General features: G+C 42.6%; 1 protein-coding gene across 1 annotated transcript; it reads right to left on the bottom strand.

The window, feature by feature from the left end:
• Window positions 1–297: 297 nt before the first annotated feature.
• On the bottom strand, window positions 298–13,345 carry ankrd24 (ankyrin repeat domain 24). The gene is made up of 23 exons (XM_075485255.1): window positions 13,240–13,345; window positions 12,961–13,017; window positions 11,110–11,240; window positions 10,608–10,696; window positions 10,445–10,509; window positions 10,267–10,324; window positions 10,052–10,122; window positions 9,819–9,925; window positions 9,013–9,185; window positions 8,434–8,456; window positions 8,106–8,198; window positions 7,814–7,939; window positions 7,605–7,724; window positions 7,302–7,431; window positions 6,964–7,142; window positions 5,841–6,004; window positions 4,972–5,753; window positions 4,562–4,878; window positions 3,911–4,144; window positions 1,723–1,899; window positions 1,476–1,643; window positions 1,296–1,361; window positions 298–691 (listed from the first exon to the last, which is right to left on the bottom strand). Exons 2-23 carry the CDS (start codon window positions 12,994–12,996, stop codon window positions 623–625), a joined length of 3,378 nt encoding a protein of 1,125 aa, XP_075341370.1. The 5' UTR covers window positions 12,997–13,017; window positions 13,240–13,345; the 3' UTR covers window positions 298–622.
• Window positions 13,346–20,763: the final 7,418 nt, after the last annotated feature.

Below are 20,763 nucleotides of genomic sequence, written 5' to 3' on the forward strand. Positions count from 1 at the left end.
TTGTCAATAAAATGATGAAAAAAAAAAAGAGTACAACTCAAAAGGTGTTTTGTCATCTGTGAGTCCCCCCCCGCCCATTGTCCATATTTGCATGCACAATATGCTGCAGAGAAATTAAGAGTTAAAGTTTCCATCAGCAACAAATAGAAGAGGAACAGTGCAGAGAGTGTGGCTATAGAGACCTATGATGTATTCAGTCAACTGTGTCCTTGCATTAAGTGTGATTAAAATAAGAAAAAAACAGAAAAGGAACAACAGCAGAGAAGTCTGAGAATTCTTTTTTTATTATAACAACATTATATAAAATCAGTCAGCTTGTCACTGGCACGCAGCTTGTTCTATCGTCAAAATAAACACTCTGTATCCACATTCACTTTCTATCATGAAGTCCTGACAGGTAATAAAGGCACTCCACTTTCAACTGTCTCACTGTTTGGTTATCAGTCAAGCGTTAAGGCTGTTGTTTCAGGTCATTTAGTTTACGCATGCAGAAATGTCTGACCGCAAATATGTTGTGTTTGGCTTTGTAGACAAAGTCTGATCCTGCAGGTCAGACTGCTGGAGCGGCAGCTTTATGCTGCCATGTAAAGAGCCTGTGGGTGGACAGAGACTTACAGAGACTTTAGTGTCCCTGCTGTGTCATCCTCAGGATCTGAAGGAGCAGATGCTGCACTTCTTCATCCATACGACCCTGTGGAGAACAGGTAGAAACACCCATAACCAGTCAAAGAGTGTAATCAATTCAAAACTGAAGTACTTCCCTATTCATTTGACAGCTCTAATTCCAGCTTGAGTGACTTCCTGAAAATCCGTATCACATATGATACAGGCCTCTTCCAATGTGTGAAAACAGAAAAGGGTTATGTACCCAGAACTGTAAACCCAGCCTAAATTACTTCTGTGTTCCAAATTCTGGCAAGCAATAGGGCAGTAATAAGATGACCTCTTTCTTCCTTTGTCTGCATTTAAGATAAAATTTAAGATAAAAAGGCCCAGTGACAACTACAATTGGACCTTCTGGCTTGTTTAGGATGCTTTCTGAAGCTACATGTACCAGCATAAGGTACTAGCTATCTATTAGGACAGGATATGTGTTAAAAGTATCAAGAGTAAGTGGCTAATTAGCCAAGACAGCCTGCATAACAAATGGGCAAAAAACTTAAATAAAAGAAGCTAAGTCGATTATTGTCAATGCTCATGATTTCTATATGCAGCAATATATGCAGGGGGCTGTCCACCTCTGGAATATATCATTTTCATTTTATTATGTATGAATCTGTGGTCACTCAACTGACCTGCACAGCGGCCAGTAAATGGGAGCGGTATACAGCAACTACGTGTTTGTGCTTTCTCTCCCAATCCTGCAAAAAAAAGAAAAATACTATCATGTCAAGATCCAGTATCTGATATACATCCAAGTCATTCACAAAAGGCATTTTAGCTTAATTAAGTCACATAATCTCATCTTTCCTCACCTGTAGCTGTTGGGTGAGTATGGAAATCCTGTTCTGCAGTGCCATCTGTTGTCCAGGGTTACCATGCTGCGTGGATGAGGAAGATGGGGAGGATGAAATGCCAAGAGGAGGAGAGAGAGCTCCCAGGGCCTCTTTTAGCCGGAACACCTCCTTGGACAGCTCTGTTATCTGCACACATATCCAATGCATCGGGTGCCAGATCAAAACTTCAACAGCAGTTGCTAAAAATGGGCCTGCAGTCTCTCACCTTGCGGTCCTTCTCTTTTACCAGCCCCTGGGACTCCTGGATGTCTCTGTGGAGCTCCTGGATGTGGCTGGATTGGGTCTGTAGTTCAGCAAGCTGCTGCTGCACTGTGGCAAGCTGTGACTCTGCCACCTGCCGCTCACTCTTGTTGAAAAGTGCCTCCCTCTGCACCTGGAAGACCTAAATCAGTATGACAACTCCTGTTATTCAGTTTTTTGGTCGTTGGGTCTAGTTCCTGCTTAAGACTTTCTCTGCGTGTGCAGAAAAGGAGGCTGAACCAGATGTAGAGTAAGCACAGAGATGCAGCCCAATAACATTCCCTCAATTACACAAAGATTGGTGGCCCCTGCTCAAAATCCCTGTTCCTGTTGATAGTTAAGTGAATAGAAAAATGAATCTCAGCTTTTTGAATATATGCATGTGATGCGACTTCAAGGTTTTCTAAATACTTTGATTCCTGAAACTCCATCCCAAAAGATCAGCTGCTATGGGTACTCTAAGCAGCTGCCTAGCATTGTGAAAATGAAAATAACTGATGTCCACAAGGCAGGAGACAGCAATGTGCTTTCAGTCAACAATTTCACCAGTTCATGATCTATGATATAAAGCAGAAGCAGCTAACAGTGGAGGTCACATTAAGGTCTGAACGACTAAGCAAAATTTTAAGGAGAACTGCTTGTAAGATTTCTAGAAAGACTAATCAAAACTCCTGTTTGACAGCGAACATATAATCATCATATGATATTTTCTATATGCTTGGCAGCAGCCCACACACCAACTGTTCATCTCTGAGAGAAGGACTTAATGTTGTGGTTCTCACCCACTGTATGTATGTAAATGGGGAACGGTTTCATCAAACTATTTGTATGCATTGAGCACATTCACTAACATTTGAATAAGCCTCACAGACAGATATGCATAAATATGACCTTGACAAAGGAGTCATTAGAAGAAAATCTTTCCTGCGTCCATTACGTCTAAACATTTAAAGAAGCCTCATGCATTCAGGAAGCAAGTTGTAATGACTAACATTTGTGACAAGTTGAGCAACGGCATGTTAAGATATAAATAGTGCAGTGTCTCTTGAAAAACACCCCTCAGACTGTTCAGCCATGTTTTAAGTATATATTGCAGCTAGTGGCACAGCAACATTTCACTGGTCAAGAGTCCCATGTTGTGTGTTGTTTTGATGTTTTTTTTAATGCTTGTTTTCATTCTGTTTCTTGTTTGGGTTCTGTCATTTCCTCACTCACTTCCTCAGTCTCTCTCCAGTCCAGTCATCAGCTCCACTCCCTTCACCTGTGTTCATTCATCCTCAGCTGCAGTCATTAACCAATCACTGTCCCCACAGTAGTCTCCCTGTTTGTTTACAGGATTTGCCAGATCCTCACTGTTGTTCTCCCTCGTGCTACGCCCAGTTCCTTGTCTCTGTTTTGGTCAGTCTGTTTGTTCCAGTAATTCTGCATTTTGATTTTGTTTTTCCATGTTCGGTTTTTGTGTTTTTTCCGGCTTTGCTTTGTTTCAAAATAAATAGTTTTCATTAATTTTTGCCTCCTGGCTCTCGCTCCGTGTCTGCACCTGGGTCTTATTTTTTTATTTTGGAAAATAAATTTTAAAATGATCTTGCTCAAAATGTAAATATCTCACTTCTCAGTTTATTATTTTTAGGAATCGGTTCATATTTTACCTGATAAACTATAATAGAATTTTTGACAGAGGGTGCCCAAACCTTTGCCTGTAATTGTAGTGTGCATGTGTGTGATACTAAATATTCTGTTTGTTTGTTTTTTTTTCTCTTAGATGGAAACTCCTTCGACTCTTAGCAGGGGGAATGTTCAATATCATTCTCTGTGTGAGGAGAAGGCTCTTTCTTTATATCAAGTATCTATACCAGAAAACCACTGCACAAGCTGATGGACAATTACATTTGGAGTGTCACCAGGAAGACAAAGGGTTCATACAACTCTACTTCAGTAAATCAGTAAGCACATACTCAGCGGGATCATTGTAACAGAGGGAGGTAATGAAAAGGGGAAGTAATAGACAAATGAATAATGTAAAGGCTAGAAAAAGGCTCTCATGGAACACCGCTCACATTATGCTAGACACAACATCTAATTTGACTTTAGATGACATTAGAGAGGACTGAAGGCAGACACAATAATGCACACATGCACGAAAGCGCACCTACCTCAGTGCACGTCTTCTCATGTTTCCGAGTGAGATCGTTGAAGCGAGCCGTGATGGCGTTGATGTCAGCCTGCAAAGAGAGCCGCTGGGCTTCGTGGTCCTCCTTAGAGATCAGACCCTGTTCTGCGGCCTTCTGGGACTTGAGCTCTCTCAGCTCCATCTCCTTCTCACTCAGAGCGTCCTGAGCTGCTGCTGCACTGCTCTGACTGGCCTCTAGGGTGTGCTGGAGCTCTGCCTGTCACATGAAAGGGTGAACTGTGACGTTCTGTCCTCTGAAAATTGGAAAGATTAGCACAAACCCTACTTCTAAGTGAGGCGGTCTGTGACACTTTTAAAGATCTCCCCTTTAATTAAAGTTCAACTCTTATACCTCAGATAAACTTTGTAGTATAGTTTAATATAGAAAGAGAAGTGAGATTGTTGGCATAAGTCATGTTTTAACCAACTCTTAGATATGCTAACTTATGTACATACTAGAGGTAACGCTGTTGGTTGGCACTTCCTGTTATGAAACAGCCCCTTATAGTCTGAGTCTTTCCATATTCGACTTCTCTATATATTATTATATTCTATTTTAGTTGAAAAGTTGATTTAAAAAATCCCTTCCTTATCTGCATCGTTGGAACATTCTATGACTTTGATATTCACTTACCTTGACTTTCTCATGCTCTTCTTTGGGAATGGCTTCCTGCATGGCCTGCAGTTTGGCCTCTAGTGTGGCAGCCTGCTCATCAGCCTGGGCCCGCAGGGTTTTCTCCTCTTGGAGTTCCTGTAGTGTCTGAGCTAGCTGCTCCGATACTGCAGACAGTGCCTCTTTATGCTTTGAAAACGGCACGGCATCTTTCAGCTGCAGGGCATCCTGTGCCCGGCCCTCCCGCTCTGCACACAGGCAATCCAGAGCCTGGGCTGCTTCCTGCCTGGCCACCTCCAGTTCCTCCCTTACTGCTGCCAATGTGCGCCTGGAGTGCTCTGATTGGACAGAAGCATGATTGTGCACAAAATCAGCAGAGAAGTCCAGAACCATAAAAGAGATACTGTACTATTCAGAAATAAATGGCACACCTGACACGACCGAGGGCTCTGAGCTCTCTGAATGTTCCTCCTCCTCCTCTTCCTCATCATCATCATCTCCACGACGAGGATGTCTGAGTCTCTCCAGCTCCAGGAGGGCATCGTTGAGCCTTCTTGCCACATCTGCCCTCTCCCTTGCCAGCTGCTCACACTGGAGCCCGAGAGTGACTTGTACCTCCTCCAGCTCGGAGCGAGGCACACACTTTCTCAGCTCTACCTCCAGCTCACCCAAACGCTCCTGAAGGCGGCGGACCTGATCTCCATCTCCGGCTGCTGCTCCCTCTTTCCCTGACGTCCTGCTCGCTGCCAGGGCTGCCTCCAACTCAGCAACTCTATCATGAAGGGACCTCACAGTTTCTGCCTCTCCTGTTTTGTCTTCTTTCTCTTCCTCCTCCTGCACAGACTCTTTCTGGGCCAGAGCAGCCTGGAGTTCCTTCACTTGCTCTTTCAGCTGTCTGACTGTGTCACTGTCCTGGCTGCTCTGACCCCCTGCCTCCACCTGTCTCTTTGCAAGCTCCTCCTCTAACTGCCTCACTCTGACTTTCAGCTGCTGCACCTCCTGACTCAGACTCTCTCCTTTAGCCCTAGCAACTGCTGCGGCAACATCCCCTTCAGCACACTCCACTGAAAGCACCCCGAGGCGCATCTGCTCCTTTAGCTCCTCCAGCTCAGACTGGGAAGAGGCCAACTGCTCCTCGAGCTCCTGCAGCTTCTCCTTCAGAGCTTCTGTGCTCTCTGCAGTGGCAACCTCTTCCTCAGACCTCTTATCGCCACTGTAGAACATGACACATTGAATCAAATGGATAAAAAAGAAGTAAACAAATGTAGCATAAATATGTATTTTCATCAATCAATCTTACTTCTCCTCGGCCACACTGGAGGCCTCCTCTAAAGCCTGGGCCTGAGAGAGACGTTCCTGAAGAGCTTCAAACTCCTTTCTCAGGGTCTCATACTGAACTAAGGGAACAGAGTCTGAGCTGGTAGCCTGCATGTCTGTGTCATCCTTCTCAAACATCTCCAGCATCTGTATACAACAGAGAAGCAATTACAGCAGCACTTAGAGGCGTTCAATAACATGCACTGTACTGTTTGCCAGTGGGTTATGATTTTAGGTAGCCTTCAGGTCATACACTCTGTAGAGGTGTGATGCTTGGCTTATGAGCATGTACAATGGACTGCAAGTATTAATAACTCAATCTTAATCAGACGCACATTCCAGCTAGGTGGTATTTTACTTCAAACGCAAAACATATTATTTTAAAATTGGAAAATCTGTATTTCTAACCTCTACAATAATCCAAGTTCACAAAACATAGGATTTAACATTTTTCAGCTCTTTATCACAACACATTTCTTTCATGCCAAATTTTTTTTTAATCCTAAATCCTACATTTTGTTGTCAGAGATTATTTTCTCCCAGAAAAGAGCTACGACGCTAATATAATCATATCCTGCGAGGCTCTTCATCACACAGCGAGGCTGATGTGAAACTCTTAGCCTGCGTCCCTGCATGTTCCCAGGGGTGAAAGAACAACCAAATACACTGAAACGGAAAACTACATGAAGCCTCAGTGCTACAGAGCTCTCCTTACTTCAACTAACATGACCCAGTTAATGAGGATTGTCTACAAATTTGCCTCTGACTGTGTCTGCATCTGATGCTGGTCTGTTCTATTTATACCTTCATGAACACAATTGCCTCAGCGCATTAGTCTGGCAGACCACAGTGTCTTTAAGTGGTCAGGATAACTGCTCGGGTCAGGGACACTCAGCTATACATGAAACAGAATGTTCATCTCTGCCACAGCACCGATTAAAGATCACTCATAATTTGTCTGCATTGAAGAGATCTTGGAGATATTGCAAGCGTGTGATATTATATTTGTGTGCTTTACCGTGCTGAATACTGGCTACATGAGTACTTCTTTTGCGGGTGTGCTTAATTACAAATTATAATAATGTTTTTGTGCTGTTTGGCCTTACCTGCACTTTAAGAACAAGTTCTGAGTTCTGGGTGGTAAGTTCATCTATTTGTTTACGCAGCTCAGCAACTGTTCCTAGGTCTGCAGGGGCCGGAGAGGGGCTGACTGAGTCAGTGTCTGTTTGAGAATTGGCCTCATTCTGAGCAAGAGAGGCTCTGGAGCGCTTGGAGAGCAGCTTTTCTAGAAGGAAGGTTCAGGAGAGACCACAACAAAAAATAAATTACCGTACTTCTGTACCTGATTTGACTTGTGCAGGAATGCCAAAATATTACACGCTTGGAAGTACATGCACGCTCCGTGTTGGGGAGGGGAAAGTCCACAAATACACGGACTGCACACCTGGGAAGTCCAGCATTTCATCCATGTCCTCAGAATCACTGGCCCCAATTCCATGGCTCCCCTTCAGCTCCTCCAGCAGGTTATCCCGCTCCGCTTCTGCCTCCTTTAGACGCTGCTTTAGTTGGGACAGCTATTGAACGCATGAAAAAATTTTGATTCATTACTCTTTACAAATATACAATCATCTGTGATGCAGGTGCATTGACAACCATCTGCTGGCTTAAATTAAATTGTGTAATTGAAGTAAACTTATCAGTGAGGAATGGAAATTTACTCTTGGTACTATTTTCTACAGTTCTTTACCTGCTCCAAGGCAGAGAGGGCACTCTGTTGCTGCTGCTCCAAGGCTTTGATCTTCTGAAGCAGACGGCCCCTCTCCAGACGCAGCCGTCGGATCTCTTCAAACACCTCCTCGTCCTCTGCCTTATCCAGACCATACAACCATACAAAAGAATCATTTAATGCGTTTCGTGTAACATGTAAGAAAAAAAACAAAGATTTGCCGTGCTAACCTTGGCTGAATGCTGGGTTTCTGGAGGCAGAGGAGAAGTAGAAGGAGAATGGGACTTCAGGGGCTCATGGGACTGGGAGGGGGGAGCTGGACTCTGAGGCTGTGGAGAGGGCGGCAGACCCTGGATCTTTGAGATTATAAAAAGGATAAAAAGTATAAAAAGGGGGGGGGGGGGGTACTGTCAAGCTAAACTCAGCAAATGTAATAAATGTTTTGTGTTTCCCTGAGGTTGTACTGTTGCACTGAGGTAAAACATAAATACTTTCCATCCACTGCCTTATTTCTTACAGTACCTGGAGAGGAGAGCGGGGCGGTGGAGGAGCTTTTCGCTTGCGGGGAGTAGTCCCCCCTTGCACTGATGAATTGCCTGAGGGGATTTGAGGGGGCTGCGTGGGGGTAAGAGGGGGATCACTGACAAGCAGAGGTCAAGCTCAACTTAAAAAGGAAAACTGAGGAAGCCAAGATACGACAAAGGGTCAGCAACAAAGAGGAGAGAAAGCCAACAAAAAAGAAGGCAGCACACAGAAACAATGACCTCATATTGGAAAACATGCACAATATGAATGAGCCATGATCTCATTGATGGAGGGAGTGATACAACGTACAGCTATGCAACATTACCTCCTCGCCTGTGCCCTCAGAAGCTATGCACGCATTGAGAAAAAGACACAAAGTAGAATTTTTAAACCTCTTCAGCAAAGAGGCTCAGCTAAAAACCAGGAGCCTACAAGCACACAGAATTTAAACTTTCCTTTCCAATGACATTTCAGCTCAAACAGGATATGTAAAATTAACGTGGCTTATAGTAAATCCACCAAACGCGCATAAAATCATAGATTAAAAAAAAATGCGGTCAGGCGTCATGTGCACATCTGGTCTTCATATATCAGCAAAGCCTAGTTCTATATTTTTTTACAATCACACCCAGCTGCCCCCCTGATCCACTTCTTCTTACTTACAACCGAATCCTGGGGGAATATTGGACACACACTAAAGCTGCAGCTTCATTAAAAAATGTGCCATCTAAATCTGCTTCACGAGCAATTTCACATGAGTAACAGGGTATGATTTATAAAAAAAACTAGTTCATGTGTTGAATCAATGTTCCAAAAAGCTGCACCGGTTAGAGAGGCATCATCGAATATTTGAGTGAAGTAAGTGGAAATATTTCTGAAAAAAGTCTCGGTTCTCATACTGTACCTGGAGGTACTCCGTCCTGCAACATTTGAATGATGCGCTGGTTTCCTGTGGTTACGCTGTAGTCGGCAGCTTTGTGTCCAAGAGAGTCAACCAGCTGTGTGTTGGCCCCACCTCCCAGCAAAGCCTCTACAGTCTCAAGGCTGTCACTCTCACAGGCCAGCATCAATGCAGACCTGTCATTCAAGAAACAATAATAAAGAATGAGGCAACATAATATCATTTACAAAAGGGAAATTAATATGGCCGTGAGTTGTTAGAGTGACCAAGTACTAGAGTACAATGTGGTACATTCACTTTAGGCATTTTGCAGAAAGAGCGTCTTTGACGTGTCAATCACTGAAAAGCAAAGAAATTAATTTCCATTAGGCTTTGTCTAGTGCTTTGTTTCATGTTATCCAGAAAATAGTTCTCTCATTATATTAGCTTATTATCTAAGCTGCTGTCTAGAGCCAAGCTGAAGCTGATGCTCCCAGCTGGAGCTCCCGACCCGCATCTTTCTAAATTTCGGGGATATACTCCCAACTACTAGAGTGTGTTCCTAAAGGAATACCTCCTGCATTCTGAGTCAGACAGCTGAGAACACATTCATGAAGTTTCCTCTCTTTGTTTTTGAATTTCTTTCTTATAAGACCTGTGCCTGTCTCTGCAGGCTTTGCGCTTGTCTGAGACTTTCTGTCACTCCGTCCGTCAAAGCTTCAGTAGCATTCATAGATAGTGTTGCTCATCTCTCAGAGTTTCACTCTCCAAACTCTGAGAGGATGAGGAAGTAGAAAATCTCTGGAAAATTCTCAGCAACAGTTCACTACCTTCCTTGGTTGTCCTGTATGTTTGCATTGGCACCTCGACCCAACAGAAAGACACACAGCTCCACTCTGCTCATCTGGGCTGCTAAGATCAGCGGGGTGACCCCATCCTGTAACATAGACCATCATCCAAACATCATGAGGAAACATTGTACACTGGGATTACCATGTCAATCAGCCATGACAAAACCAGCAAACCAAATGTCACATACTGTTCCAACAGTTTTCAAACTTACACTGTCCTGGACATCCAAATTGGCTTTGAAGTCCCACAGGGTCTCAGTGCAGGACAAGCAGCCACTGATTGCTGTGGGACACGATCAGAACTGTAGTTATCAAAGGTTTACATACAGTATAAAATTGGCTCAATTTCTCAATATCTCCATTTGCCGTTAGATATGACCGTTTTGGGTACATGATATTAATCATATTGTTGAACTGTAGCTGTTACCTGCATGATGTAGTGGTGTCCTACCAATGCTGTCAGTACAATCTACTGCCAGCCTCTCCTGTCAGAAGAGACGCAACATACACATCTCTCATTTGTAGTGCATTCAAAAATAAAATTAATTAATTAATTAATTTTAAAAAAGTCCTTATTTTATTTCCAGGGCATAACTGTGGTTTACCTGCAACAATCTCTTTAAACACTCTGAATGGCCATTTTTGGCTGCCAGGTGAAGGGCACTGAAGCCTGGAATTGATCACATATACGCAGACATTTAGCACTAATCTAATTCACGTTGTTCTTGTCTGCAATTTTTTTTTTTTTTAAATAAAAAAATATCTCACCGGCCCCATCAGCGACATTAATGTCTGCTCCATGAGAGATGATTACCTCCAGACAGTCTAAACGGCCTCTGGATACAGAGAGGTGAAAGCTGGCAGATGGAAGAGTGACAACAAGTCATTACAGATGAGAAAATAAAGTCGGCCTATATATTCACACGCCTGATTTCTGACGACTGATCAAAACTTTTTATTCCTTTCATGGGTTCATTTTTATTCAAGAAAAAGAAGGCAGAGACACTATTCACAAAAATACTGTATCGTTTTATAATGGCAGGTGTTTTCACATCTTTTGGAGTCTTTGGAATCTCTAAAAGATAGAAAATCATATTGTCATGCTAAACACTCATATGCATATTTCTAGATGAAGATGAATTTGTTGCAGAAGAAATTATGATTTAAATTAAGGAAAGGAAATAAAACATTGTAAATAAATTAATTGCCACCAATATTAAAAAAAATGGCTTTTTATCCCATTCAGGTAAAAGTTAGGAGCACAACTTACGCTGACTTGCCCTCAGCATCCAACTTTGTGGGACAGAGACCCTTTTTGACAATGAGGGCAGACACTTTGTCTGGTTCATTCTGCTCCACAGCCAGCAGGAGCCTTTCGTCGCTCTTGCCCCAGTCCTGACTCTGGGGGGGAAGGCAGGAAAGAGAACAGGTCACCATCCACCAGGTCACCAATGAAAACCGAGACCACACCGCATACCTCTTAACATACAAAACCAATCTGATTTGATGACCATGTCAAAGCTATATTTTCCATGCAAAAATGACACTAACCAGGCTACACAAAGCAACTTTTAATCCAGAATTTTTAAAGCGCTGTAAATTCCAAATCAGTTATCAATACAGAGATAGAGGATACCTACTGGCAGCGGCAGCAGGCTGAGGCAAGGACAGAACCGCTTCATCAGGCTAAAAACAGGCTGCTGAGGATCCATAGCAGCAGGGCGTCGCATCCAACCAAATGCTGCTAAAGTGTACAAACTGACCACTGTGTCCTACCTGACTATGCACACTGCCACCTGGCTACATGATATTACAGCCTCACTCCAGAGAATTTAGACAAATCAACTACTGATAAGTTTCTGGAAGACACCTTTCAGAGGTCAGAGCAGCATCAGGGCAGAGATCTACATACCAGAGGATTTATACTGTCCACAGATACTACCTACAGTGAAACTGAATTGCTCTCCACACAAACAGCAAGCTGTCATATACACAGAGTAACATAGTTCATTTCTGTCCTCACAACATTGCAGCGTCCCCTCTTCGCATCCAAAACAGCACCCCTCTCGTCGTATTGCTTCGTCTGCTAGCAGGGACATAGCAAGCCTGGCCACCGCAACTCCCCGCTCTCCTGTCCTCCTTTCTCTAACCTGATAATTTCCCAGCTGCCTTCTTCACTGTAGCATGCGTCTTACTTCTCTCTCAATTAGTTTTTGACAGTCCTGCAGGGCACCTCTTTGACTGCCTCATAGATCTGTTTCCCTGCAGCTACAGAGCAGGGGCCTGTGGGATGTGAGGACTCAGCAAAAAGTGGAGGTAAAAAAAAAAAAGAAGCTGGATAAGCTGCACTGAGCTGCTGATTTGGATGGCAGGGGGGACATACCAAAGACACAAACAGGGTGGCCTTGTGCCTGTCTGTCTGTCTATCTTTATATGGTAAATCTACTGTCTACTAACCAATCTCATCCAAAGAGATCCCTCTTGTCACCAGTGATGCAGTGATCACTGAATTTGATGGGGTGAGAGTATTTATCACAACAGAACAGTGCTAAATGAGGATGCAAAAACCATTACCGGTATGCAAATGTTCAGACCACAAAGCACACAGGCCATTTAGGGGAGAGTCTGAAAGCTGTGAAACTGCTAGTTTATCAGCTTGTATAAGAGCCCAGAACCAGTACAACAGACTGCAGCATGTAGCTGATTACTCTGCAACTGATTATTTCTGTATTGTCTAATGGTTATAGTCTAAGTAGCCCCAAAACACCAGCAAAAGGATGACAGCTGGGAAGTAGGAATTCTTTGTGTGTCTGTTTGTGTGCGTGTGTGTGTGCGCGTACATGTGAATAATTGAAGGATACCTGAGATCACTGGTTATGGCTGCAGTCTGGAGACAGCCCTGCTCTCCTGCTGCTTAGTGACACTGAGTACTGGTGTCCCCCAACCCATACATTTACAGAGAGCAGGTTGGAACCTTATATAAACGACCACTTCATATAGTGAAGCTGAACACTTTTTGGTTAAAATGGAAAAAACATTGATGAATACAGATGAAAACTGATGCACACCTTACTGAAGAGCCCATGCAAAGCTCGCCATGCCTCAAAGAGACGGCTCCTACCTCAGTTTTTTTAAACTTTGCTTTCAGACTTTTCATGGTGTCGTCTCAACAGGAGCACTGCAATTTAAACATGTCAGAATTAGATAAGGAACCTAATTTTGCTGTAACCCCGCAATTGTCTTATTTGATATCTATCAACAGTAGTCCCAAATATACTAATATTTCAGAACATATGAGGAATTTATCAAACCAAGACAAAAAAAAATAGAAACCTTAATGCAGTCGATGTGTTAAAAAATACAGCTATATACTGAAATTAAGAGGAAACATGTCGCCTACCTGTGGAAGACTGTCCGTTTCCAGGTGAGGATTTCTTCTGTCCCATCAACTGCTCAGAGCTAAAACACTGAAGTCACTGCTGTCTGGCGGAGAGCAGAAATGCATCCGCCCCAACCCTAAATCAACCAATCAGCAATGCGCAAAACGCCGGATCAGTGTTTGATTGGCGATGATGGATGCTGTCAGTCGCGTGCACAACGGTCCTCTCAATCTTAACCGGTTTTGAAGACTCATTTTCAAGTGTCGACGAGCGTTTTCTTATCTTGTGTCAAAATGAATGTCATTAAACGCAGAATAGCATTCAGTCAAAATGAACGTCTTATTTTATCGGTGTTTTTCCGGTTCAAGAGTCTCTCTTGTGAAATAAAGGGAAAGTTCCTGAGGTTACAAGTTGTAGCCAATCACCGAAACGTTGTGAAACTATTGGAACAGCTGAAACCGGAAGCATCCTATTTCTCCGTTTAAAACAGTAGAAGGTGAGTGAAAAATAGAAATGTAATATCTAGGATGAGTTTACCAATTACCATGTTAGGGGGGGGGCTATATATTTCATAACACCGGCCATATCATCATGAATGGATACTTTTGTGGCCATTTTTATCCACTTTCACAGTATTTTCTTAGCTCGTTTTTGTTAAACAGAATCAATAGACTCAACATTTCCTAAACTGTTAAGTGTAGTTGTCACAAGTTTTTAATTTATCAACATAATGCAATAGCAAGGAAGAATCCAGTACATTTAACCCGAAACAGAAAAAGTGTAGACTAAGTGCTTGTTTACTTTACTTTACTTTTACTGAAGAGTTTTCCAACCTTTTTGCCCTCTGACATCGGACAGCATGTGTTTGGGCTCATATTTCAGATAACTACAAGTACAGAAGTAAGCATCTCCACCAAATATTGATATCCTCCCTCTAATCATGTAAATTAAGCTTTGATATTGATAATTCACTGATATCATATGATTACTTTTAATCTATTCAAAATCGAACTCAGACTTAAAGGAAATGTATATCTGCTTGGCTATTTGTTTGTGTCAGTGTTGCCAGTACCCACACAATACCCAGTAAAACAAATGACAAACATCAGTGGCGCTTAAAACAGGTTAAATAAACTACAAACACAACAGAATAACCACCAACTGCAATTCAACTTCCCTTGAAATTATCATGGGTGCACAGTGAAGGATGTGAGCGTATAATCAGTTCCTACACCAGCTTAGCCATTAATGAGTCTTATAAATGCAAGCACAAACGTGACATAGCCCCTTTGGATTTAAAGATAAGTGTCTTATTCACAGAGCGGCAAACAAAAAAAAAGAGAGACAAAAACAGTTCCTGCCTTGATTTAACTATGCAAACAAATAAGAGCCTCCCATTGGTCAAGTGGTGCAGCGAATAAAATGTTTCAGCTAATGCAGTGAGTAGATGTCATTTCTTAAACAGCCATGTCAGAAAATACATCCAATACATAAGATGTTACTCTGTTTCAGGAGGATCAATTTTTTTGCTCTACATCAAGTAAACAAAATGACTAAAGAAATTGCTGGACCTACAGAAAGTATTTCTACATGCAGAATGCGGCATGATTCCAGATGTTAGAACTAAACAGCTGTGTAGCCTTAAGAAAATCACTTATCAGCGAGGCTAATGGGGAGGGGGGGGGGGGTGTCTTATTTCGCTTCACTACTGGACTCTCAATGAAAAAAGGTCACGTGGTCTGATGAGTCCAGAATTATCCTGTTCTAAAGCGATGAGCACACCAGGGTAAGAAAAGCGGCAGACGAAATGCTCCATGCAGTCATTCCTCATGCATATCACACAAGCCTCTGGGGGCAGAGTTATGATCTTGGACTCAGTTGGTCAGGTCTCGGTTCAGCAACATCATGTACCCAAAAAAGGTCAGCTGGCTACAGTACACAAACATACTAAGTGACCAGGTTTTTCCATCAGTAGATTTTTTTTTTTTTACTTCCCCCGATAGCCAAACGTTATTACCTGGATTCATCTTGTTCAAATTGTGCAAGATTGACCCAGGGAGCATGAGACATCATTTCCACACATGGATTGGCCACCACAAAATTAAGACCAAACTCCTTGAGCTGTGGAGACTTTACACAGTGGTACGACTCTCCCATCATCAATACAAGGTCTTGATAGAAAAATTGATGCAACTCTTAATGTAAATAAATGTCGTGGTATTGTGTAAACTTTATGAAACAAAGCTATGGGGAATACATGCTGTAATCATGATACTAAAAGCTGTTATGTTACTTTTCCTTTAGTACCACATAACTAGACTCTACATTTTCCTGCTTATACTTCTTATACTTCTGCACTTTATTTGACCAGGGCTTCTACTTGTAATGGAGTTATCCTGTTTTGTTTTTTTTACATTTATGTATTTACACTTTTGGTTAAGCAAAGGATCTGAAAACTGTCAACGCTACTGGTAGTATTTCACCTTAAACTTTTTAATGTGTTCAGATTTATTAAAGTGTCAGTAAGCAGGGCATCGGCAGGGGGCAGCAACTCCAAAGATTTGATTATTGTGAGCTGTGCTGACCAAAATGTTTAGATGTTGTGTTTTTATGTGTGTTTTGCATAGCGGCCCCGTTTTCTTGTTTCATGTACATCTGTGTTATTTTGATCTTTTTTTGTTCAAAGCAAATCAAATCAAATTTATTTGTATAGTACATTTCATGTACAAACAGTTCAAAGTGCTTCACATAAAATAAAAGCATTGCAGCAGGGAGTGGAAGAAGCATTAAAAATACATAAAATAATATAAAGAGAAACAAATAAAATCATTTAAATGAATTTAAAATCAGGCAACAGTCTAGATAAGTTAAAAGATATTTCATGCATAGACACATGAGAAAAGAAATGTTTTTAACCTGGATTTAAAAATGTCAACATTTGGTGAAAGTTTAATCTCCAGTGGCAGTTTGTTCCACCTATTTGCAGCATAACAGCTAAATGCTGCTTCTCCATGTTTAGTCTGGACTCTGGACTGGACCAGCTGGCCTGAGTCCTTGGATCTAAGTGCTCTGCTGGGTTTATATTCTCTGAACATATCACAGATGTGTTTTGGGCCTAAACCATTCTGGGATTTGTAAACCATCAGCAGGCTTTTAAAATCTATTCTGTGACTGACTGGAAGCCAGTGTAAAGATTTTAAAACTGGTGTGATGTGTTCAGATCTCTTAGTCCGGGTAAAAACTCTTCTGGATGAGCTGCAGATGTTTAAAGGCCTACAGAAAGGTGATTTTTTGCAAAAAACTGAAATAGCAGATCGATTCCTTATATACCATGGAATTTTTTTATGATTTTAAAATAATTTTAGGCCCCTGGATAGTCCTGATTAGGCCCAATAAACTATCACCACATTTGACTCGAATTTGGCAAACTGGAACGACAGGTGCGTGACGTCACGAGTGCCAGCTGCTGGAACAATCACCAGTAGTTCTAGTAGCGAAGCCAGCAGTTTGCCAGACCTGGACAGCTTCTTCACGGCAAATTTCGATGTGTGCCGCAGGACGTCGCTTGTAAATATAAAACGTTGGGTTCAGTGCAGTTTTTATTGCGAGTAGATGTACGAAGTGCGTGTGTTGCCCTCAGCACCAGCAGCTCACACCACCGGGGACAGAGGAAGCAGAGAGACCTGCGGTCGGACAGGAATCCACCTGGCGGAGAGCGGACACACTCTGCCAGATGGAGAGTGGAAATCAGCCGGCAGAGCGATCATGTCCACGTCGGGGCTCTTGATGATCGCTCTGCCGGCTGATTTCAGGGCAACCATCCCGCGGTGTGTCCGCTCTCCGCCAGGTGGATTCCCCCTGAGTGTCCGCACCGCAGGGAGCTGAACACGGCGGGATGGCTCCGGCTGATTTCACCAGAGAGGAGGCAGGCGGACAGGGAGGCACTGACACAAGTTCCGACCGCAGGTCTCTCTGCTTCCTCTGTCCCCGCAACATTTGAAACTTTTCAGGTGAGAAAGTAGTCGTTTAGATCCCCAACGTGTTGAAAACCTGACAAAATACCGGCTGTTTACCATTTTGCTCCGACGAATTCGGCGCTACTAAAGCTAGCCGCAGTGAGCAACGCACTTCCGGTTATTTTGACAAAACGCCATTACGTGCTGTTGTTTTGAAAACAGGAACTGAACCTACCCTCGTTGTAGCTAGCTTGAAACTGCCGTTTTGACAGGAAATGACGGTATGCCGGGTTGCCACCGTCCTGCAGTGCTTCTGTCTCGGCTTGTATGGTGTCGCGGGGCAACTGATTTATCACTCACAAAACAGGTTGAATTGTCGCTAGATTCAGCCAGATTGAGCCCGAAAGTCTAAATTGGCAACACTGAGGCAGCCAGGAAAAACCATGGCACTTGTGACGTCACACGGAAGCCCCGCCCCCAGTCTGGAATTCCAGGAAGGTTTCCTAGCGGCAAATTCAAAATCGCAAATTTCATGCGTTTATGAAATGTTTTGGTGTAGAGTCCAATGATCATTATTGTTCCTCTGTGTATGTATTATCATTATGTATTGGGTGTAGTGTCAGCTTTCTGTAGGCCTTTAATGCTCTTTTTGGGAAGTCCAGTTAAAAGAGCGTTGCAGTAATCGAGTCTACTTGAGATGAATGCATGGATGAGTTTCTCCTGGTCTTTTTGGGAGAGGAAACCTTTAATTCTGTTGATATTTCTGAGGTGGTAAAAAAGCAGCCTTGGTGACAGCTTTGATGTGGCTGCTGAAAGTCAGATCTGAGTCTATCAACACTCCGAGGTTACGAACTTGGTCAGTGATTGTAAGGTCCCGAGTCTCAAGATATTTACCAACGCTGACCCTCTTCTCTTTGCTACCAAACAGAATGATCTCAGTTTTGTCTTCATTTAATTGTAGAAAATTATCTCTCATCCAGGTGTTTACTTCCTCCAGACACTGACACAGTACGTCTGCTGGGCTGCAGTCGTCCGGTGACAGAGACACATAAAGTTGTGTATCGTCTGCATAACTGTGATAATTGATGTTAAAATTCTGCAATATCTGACCCAAAGGGAGCATATACAAGTTAAACAGAAGAGGTCCAAGAATTGACCCCTGGGGGACTCCACAAGTCATGGCCACTCGCTCAGATTCATAGCTGCCAATAGTAACAAAATAACTCCGGCCTTCTAAGTCTTGTTTGTCTGTGTTGCGTTAATGTTTTGTCTAATTGTTTTGATTTTTTTTTGGCTAAAAAAGTTGGCAAATTCGTTGCATTTCTCAGTGGAGAGGAGGTCTGGGTTTGACTGTTTAGGAGGATTTGTGAGTTTTTCAACCATAGCAAACAGAGTTCGAGACTTGTTGACATTCTTATTAATCATTTCAGATAAATGCAGCTGTCTGGCCTTGCACAGCTCATTGTTATAACTACGCAGGCTTTCTTTGTACAGGTCATAGTGAATCTGAAGCTTTGTTTTCCTCCATTTACGTTCAGCTTTCCTGCATTCTCTTTTCAGATTTTTGACCGTAGTGGTGTTTCTCCATGGGGTTTTCTGTTTGATCAAGGTGCTCTTGATCAAACAGAAATGTTTGAATGAAACAGGTTTCTACAGTCGGAAATGGAATATGAGCATGTGTACGGATACATTACATTTGTTTTTTTTGTGGAGCTAATGTTTTACATGTAACCATTGATCATTAATGTGAGGCCACATTCAGTAAACAGAAAAATTGTATGCACGATGTCAAAAAAACAAATCTCATCTGTTTTGTAAAAATGTCATAGTTCAGTCCACATGTTATGTAGCAGTTTCCCATCTTCTTGGTGCACATCCCGTCACTCTATTTTATCAGACCATTGATTCTTGTCAACATCCCATCTGATGTTTTCCCTTGTGATTCATCGGGATAAAAACCTCCCTGGTCAGGCTCAGTCTGCTCCTGATTGCATGCGACGTCCTCTGAGGGAGCTTTCATGCCATCAAACAGCAACATCTGATCTTGTGGTAAAAGGTCATGTAACTGGCTTCAGGGAAAGGAAATATGATCAAAGGAATCAGATCGTTCCCTAACAGTGTTGGTCATTTGATAAATGGGGTCTGACTCAAACTTTGTAATGTTCTGATGTTTTGGTTTTTTTTCTGAAGAAGGCCCAACATTTGCAGAAATGTCACCCCACACTGTACCAGTGCCTCATGGTTGGTGTAGGGTTGCCAGTTGTGGCTCGTTGTCATTGAATCCAGCTTCGACTACAGGGGTCAAGAGTGTGGATTGTTTCTTGTCCTTTGTGGTCAAGAGATTTTTCTAATTCGTTCCTAGCAGGTGACTTGGCAGAGTCATGTGGTTATTGTGCAAATTACAGACAACTGCGCTGTTGTACACACGCTGTAAATAACAACCATGTCAGCTGTTTGCTTGAACAAATGAGAAATTGAAATCTGTTGCTGACAGCAAAATCATTGTTCAGAGATTTGAAGAGAAATAGCTCTCTGTAAAGAACTGAGGGAAACTGTCACTCAGGTATCAGGCCTCCCTCATTGTTTTAAAGGATATGTGCAATATGCGCAAGCCACCAAACGGGGGCAGTAGGTGCAAGGCAGAGGACGCCACAGAAACAAATTCTTCCTACAGGTTTGCTCCTGTCGCTTCCTTCTTCAGTCCAGAGAATTGTATTTGGGTTGAACTTGTGGCTTTGAAAGATAACCTTTGTTATGTGTGTACATTACTGCCTGCAGCCAATGGACCACTTGCTAAGAAAAAGACAGCATGTTGGGAAATGTGAAGAAATGGCACTGAAAAGCAACATCTCAGTGAAGCTTGAAGTTGGGAGGAAATGTCGCATCCATATTTAGCCTTTTATAATGAGGCAATCTAATTCTTCTACGAAAGATTTCACAGCGCCTCGTTGTTGTTTTTTCATTTTGATTACATATTTGGCTCTTATGCAACAGTTCTTCTTGAATGAAACCGACATGGCCTATGTACCAATCTTTCTGTCTTTGTCTCTCGCAGAGAGATTCCTTTTTGCCTTTTTCGTTTTCTCTTCTTTCTTTCTTTTTTTTCACCTCCTCGTGTTTTCGTCACAGCTTCACCATCCGTCGTCTCTGATTTTCCATCTATTGCTGTAGTTTCACTCTCCTCATCCATAAAGTTAGGGCTCTCACCCCGGCTGGGATGGAAACAAATTAAATGCAAGCTCACTGGTGCTCGCCTGCAGGGGGGTTAGAGGAGGTGTTGGACTGAGCAGATAGCGCAGATGAAAAAGGGGAATGTGTCACTGAGGGGAGGGGGAAGAGAAGCTCGATGCAACGTTCAAAGATATGACACGAGATAAAAAAAAGATGCAAAAGGAAGAGAAGAGTGAAAGCAAAAAGGCAAGGGGATACATGAACAAGATATCTTTTGTTTTGTCTTGTCATGGGGAAAGAGTTAGTCTTTTTTGTTATTTTTACCTCTTTTTTCCTGTGAGGGTGGGGGGGTGCAAGGATATTTAAAAAAAAAAAATAGTTGTAGTATCACGACCCATGTGTTGTCCAACAAGATCT

This window comes from Odontesthes bonariensis, chromosome 15, assembly GCF_027942865.1.
Source record: "Odontesthes bonariensis isolate fOdoBon6 chromosome 15, fOdoBon6.hap1, whole genome shotgun sequence".
NCBI lineage: Eukaryota > Metazoa > Chordata > Actinopteri > Atheriniformes > Atherinopsidae > Odontesthes > Odontesthes bonariensis.